Source organism: Ostrea edulis, chromosome 6 (assembly GCF_947568905.1).
Source record: "Ostrea edulis chromosome 6, xbOstEdul1.1, whole genome shotgun sequence".
Lineage (NCBI taxonomy): Eukaryota > Metazoa > Mollusca > Bivalvia > Ostreida > Ostreidae > Ostrea > Ostrea edulis.
In genome coordinates this window covers 34,690,947-34,703,598 of record NC_079169.1, presented here as the reverse complement: position 1 = coordinate 34,703,598, position 12,652 = coordinate 34,690,947, and the positions used below count along the sequence as shown (strand labels likewise).

The 12,652-nt window shown below is 35.0% G+C and overlaps 1 protein-coding gene across 1 annotated transcript; it reads left to right on the top strand.

Moving 5' to 3' along the window:
* The first annotated feature begins 1,244 nt into the window (after positions 1-1,244).
* LOC125647122 (uncharacterized) lies at positions 1,245-11,789 on the top strand. The gene is made up of 2 exons (XM_056139411.1): positions 1,245-1,432; positions 10,826-11,789. The coding sequence occupies exons 1-2, from the start codon at positions 1,328-1,330 to the stop codon at positions 11,777-11,779; spliced, it is 1,059 nt and encodes a 352-aa protein (XP_055995386.1). The 5' UTR covers positions 1,245-1,327; the 3' UTR covers positions 11,780-11,789.
* Positions 11,790-12,652: the final 863 nt, after the last annotated feature.

The following is a 12,652-nucleotide window of genomic DNA, read 5'->3' as shown; positions in this document are numbered from 1 at the left end:
AACACGGACCCCTGGATATACCAGAGGTGGGATCAAGTCCCTATGAGGAGTAAGCATTCCCTGTCGACCGGTTATATAATTTTGCTTATGAATAAATCATCTACAAGTTAAACAATATTTAATCGAGACAATTATCTTTCTATCATGATAAATTCGTAGAATATTTCAACTTTTCTGTATTATACAAGAACACTAATGAAAGTAACTATCTTTATCTTCTGTATACATGTAATTCTATTGAATCCAAAATCGCCGCCCTCTTTAATCATAAATGAAATCCTCTTAACAAATTACATATGTACTGAATTGCAATGGACACACATTTGAAGTATGCAATACTTTTTTCCCTTCGCATTTTCGTCTAAAGTATTTAAAACTTTTAAAATGTTTTACTAATTTGTTATACATGTGTATATTTATTGTAATGTTTAACAATATAAATGATTTTATTTGATTCTCATCCCTCACTCCCAATACAATTGTTTTGTTTCGAAAGACATACATCTTATCGCATTATAACAAATTAAACGTGTATAATAATTACAACAAAGCTGAAAATAAACGGGCCATTCTTACAAAGTTCCCAATAAATCAGATATAAATACGATAGTTTAATGATAGTAATTAGGAGAATGACGGTGCAGTAGAGATTTAAAAATTGCAGGTTAATTAACTGGGAATTGTATCTGTATTTTATTTTATCGCAAGGATCACCATGTTAACTTTGACATGTTGAAAATTCTTCAGTATTTTTACTATCGGCCAAAATGTGATGTGAATATGCTTCAGATGGTAATTGCTACAGTTTCCAGTCTCAAGGTCTTAAAACAATATCAGCTGTCATTTTGGTGTCGAACATTTTTGTTGTAAAATATAATTTATTATTTCAATGAAAGGAAATACTAAGGTTCATAAACTTTTGTTATTGATGTTTGTGTTAGAAAGCTCTGAGTGAAGCAAATTACATTATTTTCTTCCCGTATAAAAATTGATTTCCATATAATGCAATATTCTTCTTTTTTTTTATTTTTTTTTTTTTATATATAAAATCTTAAACTTAGTTTATATTTTATCAAACATCATGGTTAAAGTTGCAGACAAAACTATCGTAATAGCACAAGTTTGCAATTAAATAAAATGTTCAGATTTAGACCAAATTACTGCAAAGGAATTTTGTCCACAATTCTAAATAATATCAATTTGATGTACATGTATTGAGTTTCAAAGGCAATTTCAAGATCGAATGACGGGGAGTTGGGGGGGGGGGTGTGGTCGTGTGCTACTTACAAATAACAACAGCAACACTACTTAAACAAAGACACGCTGCATGGTGAGGGCGGGGCCACAAGCACAAAGAAACATATTGTCATTGTTATTTTTAGTCCTCTCTTCCAGATCGACCAGAATGGGGGTTTGCAAATTAATTAGCGAGGTATGTATAGTGTTGATTTAATTTTTTTCTACACCACTGTCCCTGACTTTGGGTGGGGCCTCCATGGTGCTCAGTTTGGAGCTGCGGGTTCCCGGGATCAATTCCTCAACCCCGTTGCCCCGTAAAACTAAGTCATTGAACGTAGGTAGGTGGTTACTGTTAGCCAAACGCAGGGCATTAGAAGTGAAGGTCATAAACTTTGCATTTATATAACAGAATGTTATGATTATGAAATTAAAAGGATTGAATAAATGTCATGTAATCTCAGTAAGTTATGCAGTTTCTAAAATATTGAACTGAGGCAATTTTCCACACTTTGGATTGCTACGTCATTATGCATACATGTACGTATATGGAACTTCATTTCATAGTTGTTCGTCTATGTTATTAGTCCCCGTATTGGACTACTAGTTTGCACTCTGTCTGTCCTTCTGCAAAACATAGTTTTCCGGAATATTTTCATTACAGGCCGGCCCATTACAAGTTTGAAATAAGTATGAAATAAGATTCAAGAAATCGCTTGCGTTTTTGTGGTACAGATCAAATGTTTTCTGATAAAGAATGACTTTTTGTATTTTATTTTCAAAGACAATTTTAGAAGAAGAAAAAATTCATAGTAAAATATGTAAAACTGATCCGCAAGTTAATGAGATGCATACTATCGAGAGATTCATCAAGGACCTTTAAGGCTATATATAGCAATGGTGTCATAATACAAGATCAGCAATTTCTGTGTTAAAGTAATATCATTAAAGGTACGAAACCCACGAGTCATTTTCCCCTGATCAGAAAAGCCATTATATACTTCTGAAATGCCATGTATGGGATTGAATTCTGCCTTTTCCGCAATGTTTAAATTCATGAATAGGCAAGGAATTATATGATATTTCCCAATGTGAATATTTAAAAAAAAAAATTAATAATGAATGAGTGGGTCAACTCTCCAGGTTATTTCGCCAATTACATATTGGTATGTATATAGTGGTTGTAAAATTAACTATTCTATGTGTACAAAAAACACGTAAATTCTTGTTTATACAATCTCTTGTGCTTATGTGTGTCGTATTTTATGTCATATTCATTGACTTGTGAGACTAAATGATTAAATTGAATATACGACGCAAATATAAATTAATATGTATTTGGACTAATAAGGCCTAATTATCACATATATCTCAAATACATGCCTGGGAAAATACACTGACATTTCCGGGACAATACCTGTTGCATTTTTTTAATCATAAAAAACAACATCAATCCCAACAAACACAAGCAAGTTTAATTTACTCATCGAAGTATTAAATTGAATTTTAAAATACATTGTGGAGGGGGGGGTTCTAAAGTAATGTACTAACCTGCCTTTGGGGGATACCAAGTATGTTTTTCTACACAAGAGCTATACATGAAACCTGCCTTTCAGGGATACCGAGTAAATTATAACGAACAACTAGTCTGACCTCTAGAGCACTGTACTGACCTGCGTTTGAGGGATACCAAGTTTTATTCTACACAGACAGCAAGACCTGCCTTTCAGGGATACCGAGTTCATTATCAACACACAACTAGTCCCATTTCTAATGCACTGTGCTAACCTGCCTTTGAGGGGTACTAAGTTTCCTCTACACAAATAACAAGACCTATGACCCGCCTTTAAGGGATACCGAGTTCATTATCCATGGAGAACTAGAAGGACTTCTCGGATACTGCACTAGCCTGTTTTTGAGTGATATCAAATAAGCTTTCGCATACACACGAATTAAGCGACTTTAGTGATCTTACTATGTGTGCGCCAAACATAACCTCTACCATTGAACAAAGATTAATACTAGTAGATGAGAAACACTTTATACTGTAATGAACATCACTCTAATGGTACCCATAGCTATACTTAATTGTATGTAATGTTCCTAATGTTGCAGCCATTGATGTATTTTTCATTTGACTACAGATCAAAGGTGAAGATAACGAACAGTGATCAATCTCATAACTCCTACAAATCAAATTAGAAAATCATATTATACAGAGTCATTATATTTAGCACACCAATTGAATGTATCCGCTAGGATAATTTGTAAATAAATGAGTGCGCGTATTTGATACTGGGTACATCTTGTGTCACAAGTTATACAATTTGTAATTTACTACAATGGAATACATATCAAATAAAAATATTGCATAAAACCATTAAACATTTAGTCCTGAATATATATATATATATATATATATATATATATATATATATATATATATATATACGTGTATATATATATATATATATATAAAAGCACAAAAACCCAACAACACCCTACTTTCTTAAAGTGTCGGATCTGAGAAGATACAAGACCAGTAAAGAAATTTATAAAAGCACTGAAAAGGCCACGACACTGTTGATTATTTAAAACTCAAATTTTCGACGCAACCCGCGTCTTTATCAAGAGACATATATTACATAAACAAATAACACACAAAAACGACAAGTATCGATAAACTACATTGGTGAGAAGAGTGATACACTATTGTACTGAGTATATATGTGTGTGTGTGTGTGTGTGTGTGTGTGTGTGTGTGTGTGTGTGTTCTTGTTAAAGTAAATTCTTGTTTCTTGTTAAAATTTACATGATTCAATCCTTCAACAAAATGTATTTCTATGATTTAAATGTTACATGGCCCATAAACTTGCCACAAACGGTATATAACTGATTTTAAGCTTGATATTTCCTCATTCATTGAAATTCCCATAAGCATTTGGTCTTTTCCATACTTTTACAGATCTGAGGCAGGCTACTGACAAACAGTTTCATTTTACAGTGGTTTAAAACCAGCATTTCGCAAATTCTTGTTTTAATGGTCATTGGGTCAAATTATGTCTGATGTGTTTATACCGATACTTAGGCTGCTCTTGACACACTGATAATTTTGACTACGGACTACTCCGTTTATCGGATCAAGATATAAAGCTCATGGTGTGTGTGACTGGTCAATAGGGGAATGCTTACTCCTCCTAGACACCTGATCAAACCTCTGGTTTATCCAGGGGTCCGTGGTTGCCCAACTATCTATATTGTATTCCTTATAGGAGTTATGAACTTCACGTTTCATCTGGAAATATACGGGCACAAGTAGGTACAGTTATACCATTTAGGCTACGTTTGCGTATAATGAAAAACGTTTTAATTTCGTTGGCGATAATTGTGTGATGGTGTAGGTTTTGAAGGTAACACCAATCAGGATTCAACACACGAGGTTTATAATTTTCAGCTCTGGAACATATAAATGTATAACAACAATACCACATACAATATAGATATCATGGATTAACACCATTTGTCAAGCACAGTTTACAATCATGTTATTTCCTTAACAATACTTAAAATGATAGACAATATACACTTCAAAATTGCTTATAGGAGTTATGAGATTGATCACTGTTCGTTATCTTAACTTTTCATTTACCATATTGTATTCTTAATAGATTTATTTTACATTACTATTAATTTTATAAATGTAGACTGAATAAACTTCACTTGGGAATATAAAAAAATTATCATAATGCAAAATAATAAATATAATAAAAACAACAATGTGATTTCAATGCAATGCACATCAATATGTGACATAAAATCATTACTGCCATAGAATCAGAATGGTGTTTAGCAAAGTATTTTTGGAAAACTGATCACTGAGTACAAATATTTCTTTTTTTCAATTTTGTTGAAAAAACTAAACGTCTATGATGTCAAAAAGTCTAGGCTTTAATTCATCGTCAGGAATGATTGTGTACAGTGTTGAAAAGTTATATATTTTTATGTGGTTGATGTTGCTGGGAAAAGTTTTGTGATTTCAAATTTACTAAAAGTTCTTTAGAATTTTTTTTAGACTTCACATTTACTTTACTCCACGTCTGGCATATCTTGTGGCACATGTACAGTACGCTTGAAGTTTCTCCTTTACAGCTATTCATATTTTCATGCGGAGCAACGATTGGGGCTTGGTAGAAAATTTACTCAATCCAGCAATATACTTTTCTTACTAAGGGTTTTTGTGAAGTTTAGGAATCCAGTATAGATACGGTAACTCATCCATCCCATTGACTTGGATATCAGATGTGTCTAAAACTGAAGAATGTTTTTGAAGAAATTCATCTTTTTAGTGTGTAATTGTATATATGTAAATTAATCTATACCTTATTTTCCCTAAATGTAATTAATTTATTAATTGATCTGTTCGCAAGTTTTAGTGCAACCAAGCAAATGAATATGAGGAGTCTCTCCTGTTTTTTACCACATTGTACATTTATTGCATGATAGTGAGGGAGATATAAAGATTTATTCACCCAAGAAAAATCACATTTTCCGCCCAAGGGAAACATGATTTTCTTGGGTGAATAAATCTTCATATCTCCCTCACTATCATGCAATAAATTGTTTATTATTACGAAACAAAGCAAGACCACAAAAAATGTATTTGAAATTTGAGTCGGATCATCTATATATTGTATGTTGTAAGACCTGATCACCAAAGACCACGAAGATATTGACAATGAGGAACTCCAGCATATTTTTATTTCAACTTCAGAGTACTTGTGCGTGGAATCAAAGCGGCGTTTAACAAAGTAATTTTTGGATGACTGATCACTAGATAGAAATATTTGCATTTTCCATTTTTGTTGAAGAAGCAACTGTCTATGATGTCAAAAGTCTAGTCTTTAATTTATCGTGTAGAATGGTCGTGAAAAGAGGTGAAAGTCATACGTTTTGATGTTGTTGATTTGAAAAACGTTTTGTGATTTCAAAGTTACTAAAATTTCTTTAGAATTTTTTCAGAATCGACACTAGATCTACACCACTTCTGGCATATGTAGTCGCACAGCTAGTACATTTGTAATTTCTCCTTCACAGCTGTTAATATTTTCGTGAGGAGCACAGATAGGGGCAAGGTAGAACATTTATTGGGTCCAGCAATGTATCTTTGTTTGTAAGGGTTTTTATGAAGTTTAGGAATCCAGTATAGGTACGGTAATTCATATTCATCCGACCCACTGACTGGGATATTAAATGTGTCTAAAACTGAAGCATGGTGTTGAAGAATGTCGTCTTTTGAAAGGGCGATTGGAGTACTGTGGAATCATTAGAATTCGTGGTGGCTCGATTTTCGTGGAATTCGTGGGTACCCCTCACCCACGAATTTACATCCTCAACGAATAAAGACATCCCAGAGTTATCTTTCTTACAAATATATAAATCCACGAAATTACGTCCCCACGAACCCGTAAAAATTCAGCAATCCACGAAAATTGGTCCCCAGGAATTTAAATGATTCTACAGTATAGGTATACGATTACCAAAAGTAGAAAAAATGCCAAGTACATGCTGATTTTGATTAACAACGTACAAGACGGTACAAACAACGAAATGCAGCGATATGATAACCAGTTCTACTTGAATTCTGATTTACTTGCTTGTTTTTGTATCAACCAAAACCTGGCGATTTTTAAGTGTGTATCAGAGACCCGCATATTTTGTGCCCTACGAACTATGAAAGTACAATGACTCGGACTTATTGTGACGTCACAATAAACTCCGTCTACCTTGACATGGAAAGTGCAGGAGGTTGTCCAAGAGCAAACTCCCCGTCGAGGCCTCATTACGTCACCTACGAATAGACCTCAATCGGATCACGCGCTCGTCTTTTTCCGTAGCAAATGATTCAAAATTCTATGATCTATTTTCCTATAGTAACTTCAATTTTGCAATTGTAATTATCTGGTAGATGTTTTTGGAATAATGAATGAGTGAATCACCCCTCGAGCCTCTGGTTAATAGATATATATTATTACTACAGTAACTTGATCCGAAGAGTCGGACCACGCGTCTCGTTGACAGGCGCGGATCATCAGATCAAAATCGACGCGAAGATAAATTTATCATATACCCCCTTATGCATTTTAAATCCACATTTATAAGATAATAAATGTAATCCAAATAATCAAAAACACAGACATAACATGAAATTATGTTTTGTGTACGTATTTTGTTTTGTGACGAGGTCAATATTTTCCACAAATAACGTTGTGTTGTTGCATTGTGACGGCATCAGTTTCAGAGGATAGATGTTTTGCATACTCGGTGCCGCCATATTTAATTACCTAATTATATATGCGTGTCAAAGGTCATAGGGGAAAAACGACGTAATCATGGACGCAGCCTTCTGACAAATCAACGATGTATTGCTTTTCCCCCCAAAGTTTTTACAATTTGTTTACATAATAGGTAAAGAGGACCAAAGGTTTGCTTTAGCATATCTTTTATGGGAAAGTTCCTTTCTAGAATTTCTATGAGAAACTATTTATTGGCACTAAAGTTGCTTTCCATACTCTTGTTTGAAGATTCCATTTCATAATAAAACAATCATTTTTACACTTAAAAATCTTAATTCTGAATTGCACAAAAATGTAAAATTTCGATGATATCCCTCTACCGACTACTGAACCCATTGTATTGTGGTGTTTTAGGGCGGGGTGGGTGGGTATTTATTAACAATTGTAATTTTACATAGAGAATAGATTATAATGCATTACAACAAATCACGGTAGTATTATCCAGGCACGTCGTAGCGTCCCGGCCTTTTCTATACAAAATATAAATACTGACAACTACTACGATCTATACAGATAATATTTTTTTTTTAAAATTTTACAAAACGCCGGGGCGAGATTATACGCACGACGACCGACGACAGATTTTGAAAACAACTTGTAGTCTACATGGTTAGTGAAAGTCAGGGATAATTCAGGTCTTTTCCAACGCCTTCTCTCCTTACACTCGTCAAATACCTCCCTATCTCCTTATATTCGTCTAATACAACCCCCTTTATTAGAATCGTTTAATACCACCACCACCCCTCTTTTTTCTTACACTCGTCTTATACACCCCTTTCTCCTTACACTCGTAAAGAGAAGTCGGTGGTTTAAATCAGACTGCTGAAAATGGATTGACTAACAGTTGGGTATTGGGTGGTGACCCACCACCTAAATTGTCTGGTTTATAATTAGTATCCTTATTATTTGCAATAAAGTGTCTAGCTTTAATATATATAGGCCTATATATGTTATAACTAAAAGTGAACTTTGAACTGGTCATTTGTCAAAGTTAGAGATAAATTAAATAATTGTGTAGACATCTCGTTTGATTTCTTTAAATTGTCAGAAGCTTACAAGATTTAAAATCATACAAATTAAATATATCTCTATCTCTGTCTCATGGGCAAGTAGAAGAAATTTATAATTGAGAAAAGAATATCGTGCGGATAGGAGCTCTAACATAAGCGCGACCGTCTTGCGAATAGTGAAAATTATTGGCACGACAATCATGCTGATAGACACTTAAAAAAACCTCGTAAAACTTACTTCAATCCAAACTTCAAAATCCTTAATTGTGTGAGGGGTGACTTAATTCATAGGTTCAAACTTAATTACTACTCAGTACTGCATACCGCAGAAGAGAGAGAAGAGGGGTGGGGGTGGGGGGGGGGGGGGGGGTCAGCCGATAAATCAAACCACTTAGTCATTTTTGGAGTGAGCAAAATTTCTATACTGATACGGAATCAGAAAACCACAGTGTGGTGATCCGGAAAACCGGATCACACGCTGTGAAATCCACAGTATCAAAGAACGATACATTGATGGGTAGATAATAAAAGCTGATATCCCGATATTACTTGAGTTATCCCGTATTGAACTTGTAATCCTCGTTAAGCTTGTAATCTGAGATAATCCACTATTACCTGAGCTACCTCTAATTAAACTTGTAGTGTGAGATAGCCCACTATTCCCTGAGTTTATCCGGATTAAAGTTGTTGTGTGAGATACCCCTGTTGCCTGATTTATCATTGATTGAACTTGTTTCCTGAGATAATTCACTAACATCCGAGTTATACCTGAATATTTACATTATCAACTGTTTTCTCCTATATAACACTATATTACGAGTAATACGTACATGTATTTATCACTGTATAAATACCTATACTGGGGTCAACAGATGTGGTTGTGCATATGAACATTTGTAAAAGTGGGGTACAGGTACTTTTTTTTATTAAGGCATATACACATCTAGCAATCGCTCTCGCTTACTACTGAAGTCAATATATGAAATCAACATCACAAAATGTATTTATGATTTTATTTGTATTCCAAGCAGTGGACTTTCATCAATAATTAGGGCCTAATAAAAACATTTCTCTAAAACAATGTCTTACTAATGACGATGTCTAAAATTTCGTCTGCTATAGCTACACCCTGGTCGTTTGTGGTTGTACCTACTGCTAGACGATGACATTAGCTTTAGCGAAGACGTCATTCACAGGATCTAGGGCCGATAAGTCGTCAAAGTGCATCAAAACCTACACACCGCACTGCCTCCGTGCCACAGCAGCCATGATGTGATGTCGGTTTTCAAGTTTATGTCGGGGCATCGAAGCAAGGCGTCGTTGAAAATCTATTACAGAAATTTATCGAGTCAACAGTAGTGTTCAGTGAGTTAATGTTTGTCAACAATTACAAATCCAAATCAAAGCCGTCCCTTACCTTCGTGCACAGTTCTTTCAGGAGATTCATCTGCGTCCTCTGTCCTGTCTATAAATGATTTGCCTACACCTGACGACTAGTTTTTGGACAAAGGTTTATATATTATATCTTTTATGACCAGGAAAAAAATAATTCATGATATAATATCTAGACTAAAACTTCCGACTATGACTCTAAAAGTCTAAACCTTTGCACCATACAGTTCGCATAGCGAGGCATTCTATAATTAGAAGACAGAAATTCAATAGCGTTTGACACCGCTTGTCACGTCCAGCTTGATGGCGTTACGGATTGCACTTGAACTGGACACGGTCATAACATGTCAAACTGAAGCATTATATAAAGTATCGTAAAATTTTGCCAAGAAGTAAAAGATACGGCCTTGTATTTCGAGATCAGAAGAGTTTAGGAAAATGTGTTTAATGTATTGTGCAAGTTTGTGTTAAAGTGAATTGTTTTACTAGTATACATCTTGACTTTTATTATTGGATGTATTTACTGTATCAAATACTGAATTCATTTGGGTGGGCGGGTGGTTGGGTGTGTGTGTGTGTGTGTGTTGACACATTCATTGTTGTTAATTAGGGTCAATTTGAAATACAAATTATACGTTTTCTACACCATGGGATCAATATGAAATTAATTAGAATCAAGTTTTATTTGAACTGAAATTGATCCAAAACATTTTTTGAATCAAAGCAGCCCTTTACTCGGGGTCGTCCTTGTGGTGTGTTCTGTATGTCCGTGATATTTGACTGATGTGATTTGTTTGTAACATCCACCACTTATATATCTATATCTTTTTCCAGAGGATGACAACTCGGATGTTTTGGAAATGTGTTGGAGTTCTTCTGGCTTTGACCTTTGCCATTTTTTACCTGAGCAAATATAAGCAGAACTCTAGAATATCTCCAGTACCAGTTACCACGTGTGATCACCTAACAAATATCTTCAAAACAAAGAAGACCCAGATTACGAAACCAGATTTACCACAAGTCACACCAATCTTTCCTGAGATGAAAACCGATAAATGCATAGAAACCGTCAAATGGAAATTTCTCGAAAATTTTTCACACGAGGAAGAAAATGGTTTCAAACACTGTATTCGGAAAAATGAACATCCAGAGGAGCTATTTAGGTCTTATTTTGAACGTTTAAACCCAAATATTACATCTGAATATTTCTCCTTCCTTAAAGAAACACCCGATGTTGTAGTCGTTGAAATCGGAGGATACACTGGACAACTTTTAAAGAAACTGGTACCCATAACTGGTGCCAAGGCTTATGCTGTTGTGGAACCAGTTCCTTCTTTTTTTGACAAGTTAAACATGCACATTGATATGTTGAATCTGTATTCAGTAGTGAAAACTTATAACTTTGGGTTAGGGAAAACTTACGAAGAAATGTCTGTGAAAATTCAAGGAGTTGGAACTTCCATTTTTCATATTTTGCTATCGGGAAAAACCGAAACGATTAAGATCGTAAATGTCGTGGACTTCTTCATACAAATAGGGGTGGGGTGTAATACTGTGGATCTGCTGACTATCAACTGTGAGGGTTGTGAGTTCGACGTTTTGGAGACATTACTATCCACAACTCTTATTGAAAAGTTTGATCACATTCAATTTCAGCCACACCATACTGTTTCGGTTCCTGGGAATTACATCTGTCGCCATTGTCGATTACGTCAGCTTCTGGCGCGAACACATACTATAGAGTACGAATATCCACACATCTGGGAAGCATGGAGGAGAAATAAATAAATTAGGAGCCTACTTTATAAACTACGGTGTGTATGTAATTTGTTTATACATACTTGTTTGTACGTTCCAACATGGAACCTTTTGATAAATACCGAATAAAGGGAAATTTTAGCTCCGTGTATTTGTGCCCACACACATTAGAAAATGTTTTCGCGTACTTTTGAAATCGCCCAAAAATTTTTCTTGCTACTTTAAAGAAATCAGCGAAATCATATTCTCCACTTTCAAATTCATCCATGTGGTAAATAGATGGAAGGGACTGGCTCACGTTTGTGAAAAAACAACACCCCCCCCCCCTTTTTTTGTGGAAAACATTAACAATATAATAGCGAGCGCAGCGAGCCAGCGCGGAGCGCTGGCTCGTACTGCGAGCTCTAATTACTAGAGCGCGGGAATTAATCCGAGCTAAATCTCAACCTCTAACAAGAATTTTTTTTGACGCCAATCCCAGAAGTCCCTCGTACAAAATGGCGGATGGTTCGATTCGTAAAATAATAATAAAAAAAATCTTTGAAGTATTACAAACCTTTCTTATTTGAAAGGAAAGGATGACAATCATATTCTCTCATATCTACGTATGTAAGATACAGATATTCTATGAAAGAAAGGTATGTAAGATATTTCTATCTTTCATATCACGTGACGTTTATCTTACATATCCCGTGACGTCATAATCAATACACAACTAGCTTGCAACTTGCCTCGCCTCGATTGACGAACACTAGCGTCTGCAAAGCTTTGTACAAAAAATGACAGATTGTAATGTCCCTGATAATCTCCAGGTGTATGTGACCGGACACAAAATTACACATTCCTTGAACAACTACCGCACACTCAACAACAGTCACAAATTCCTCATACACCTATGTCATT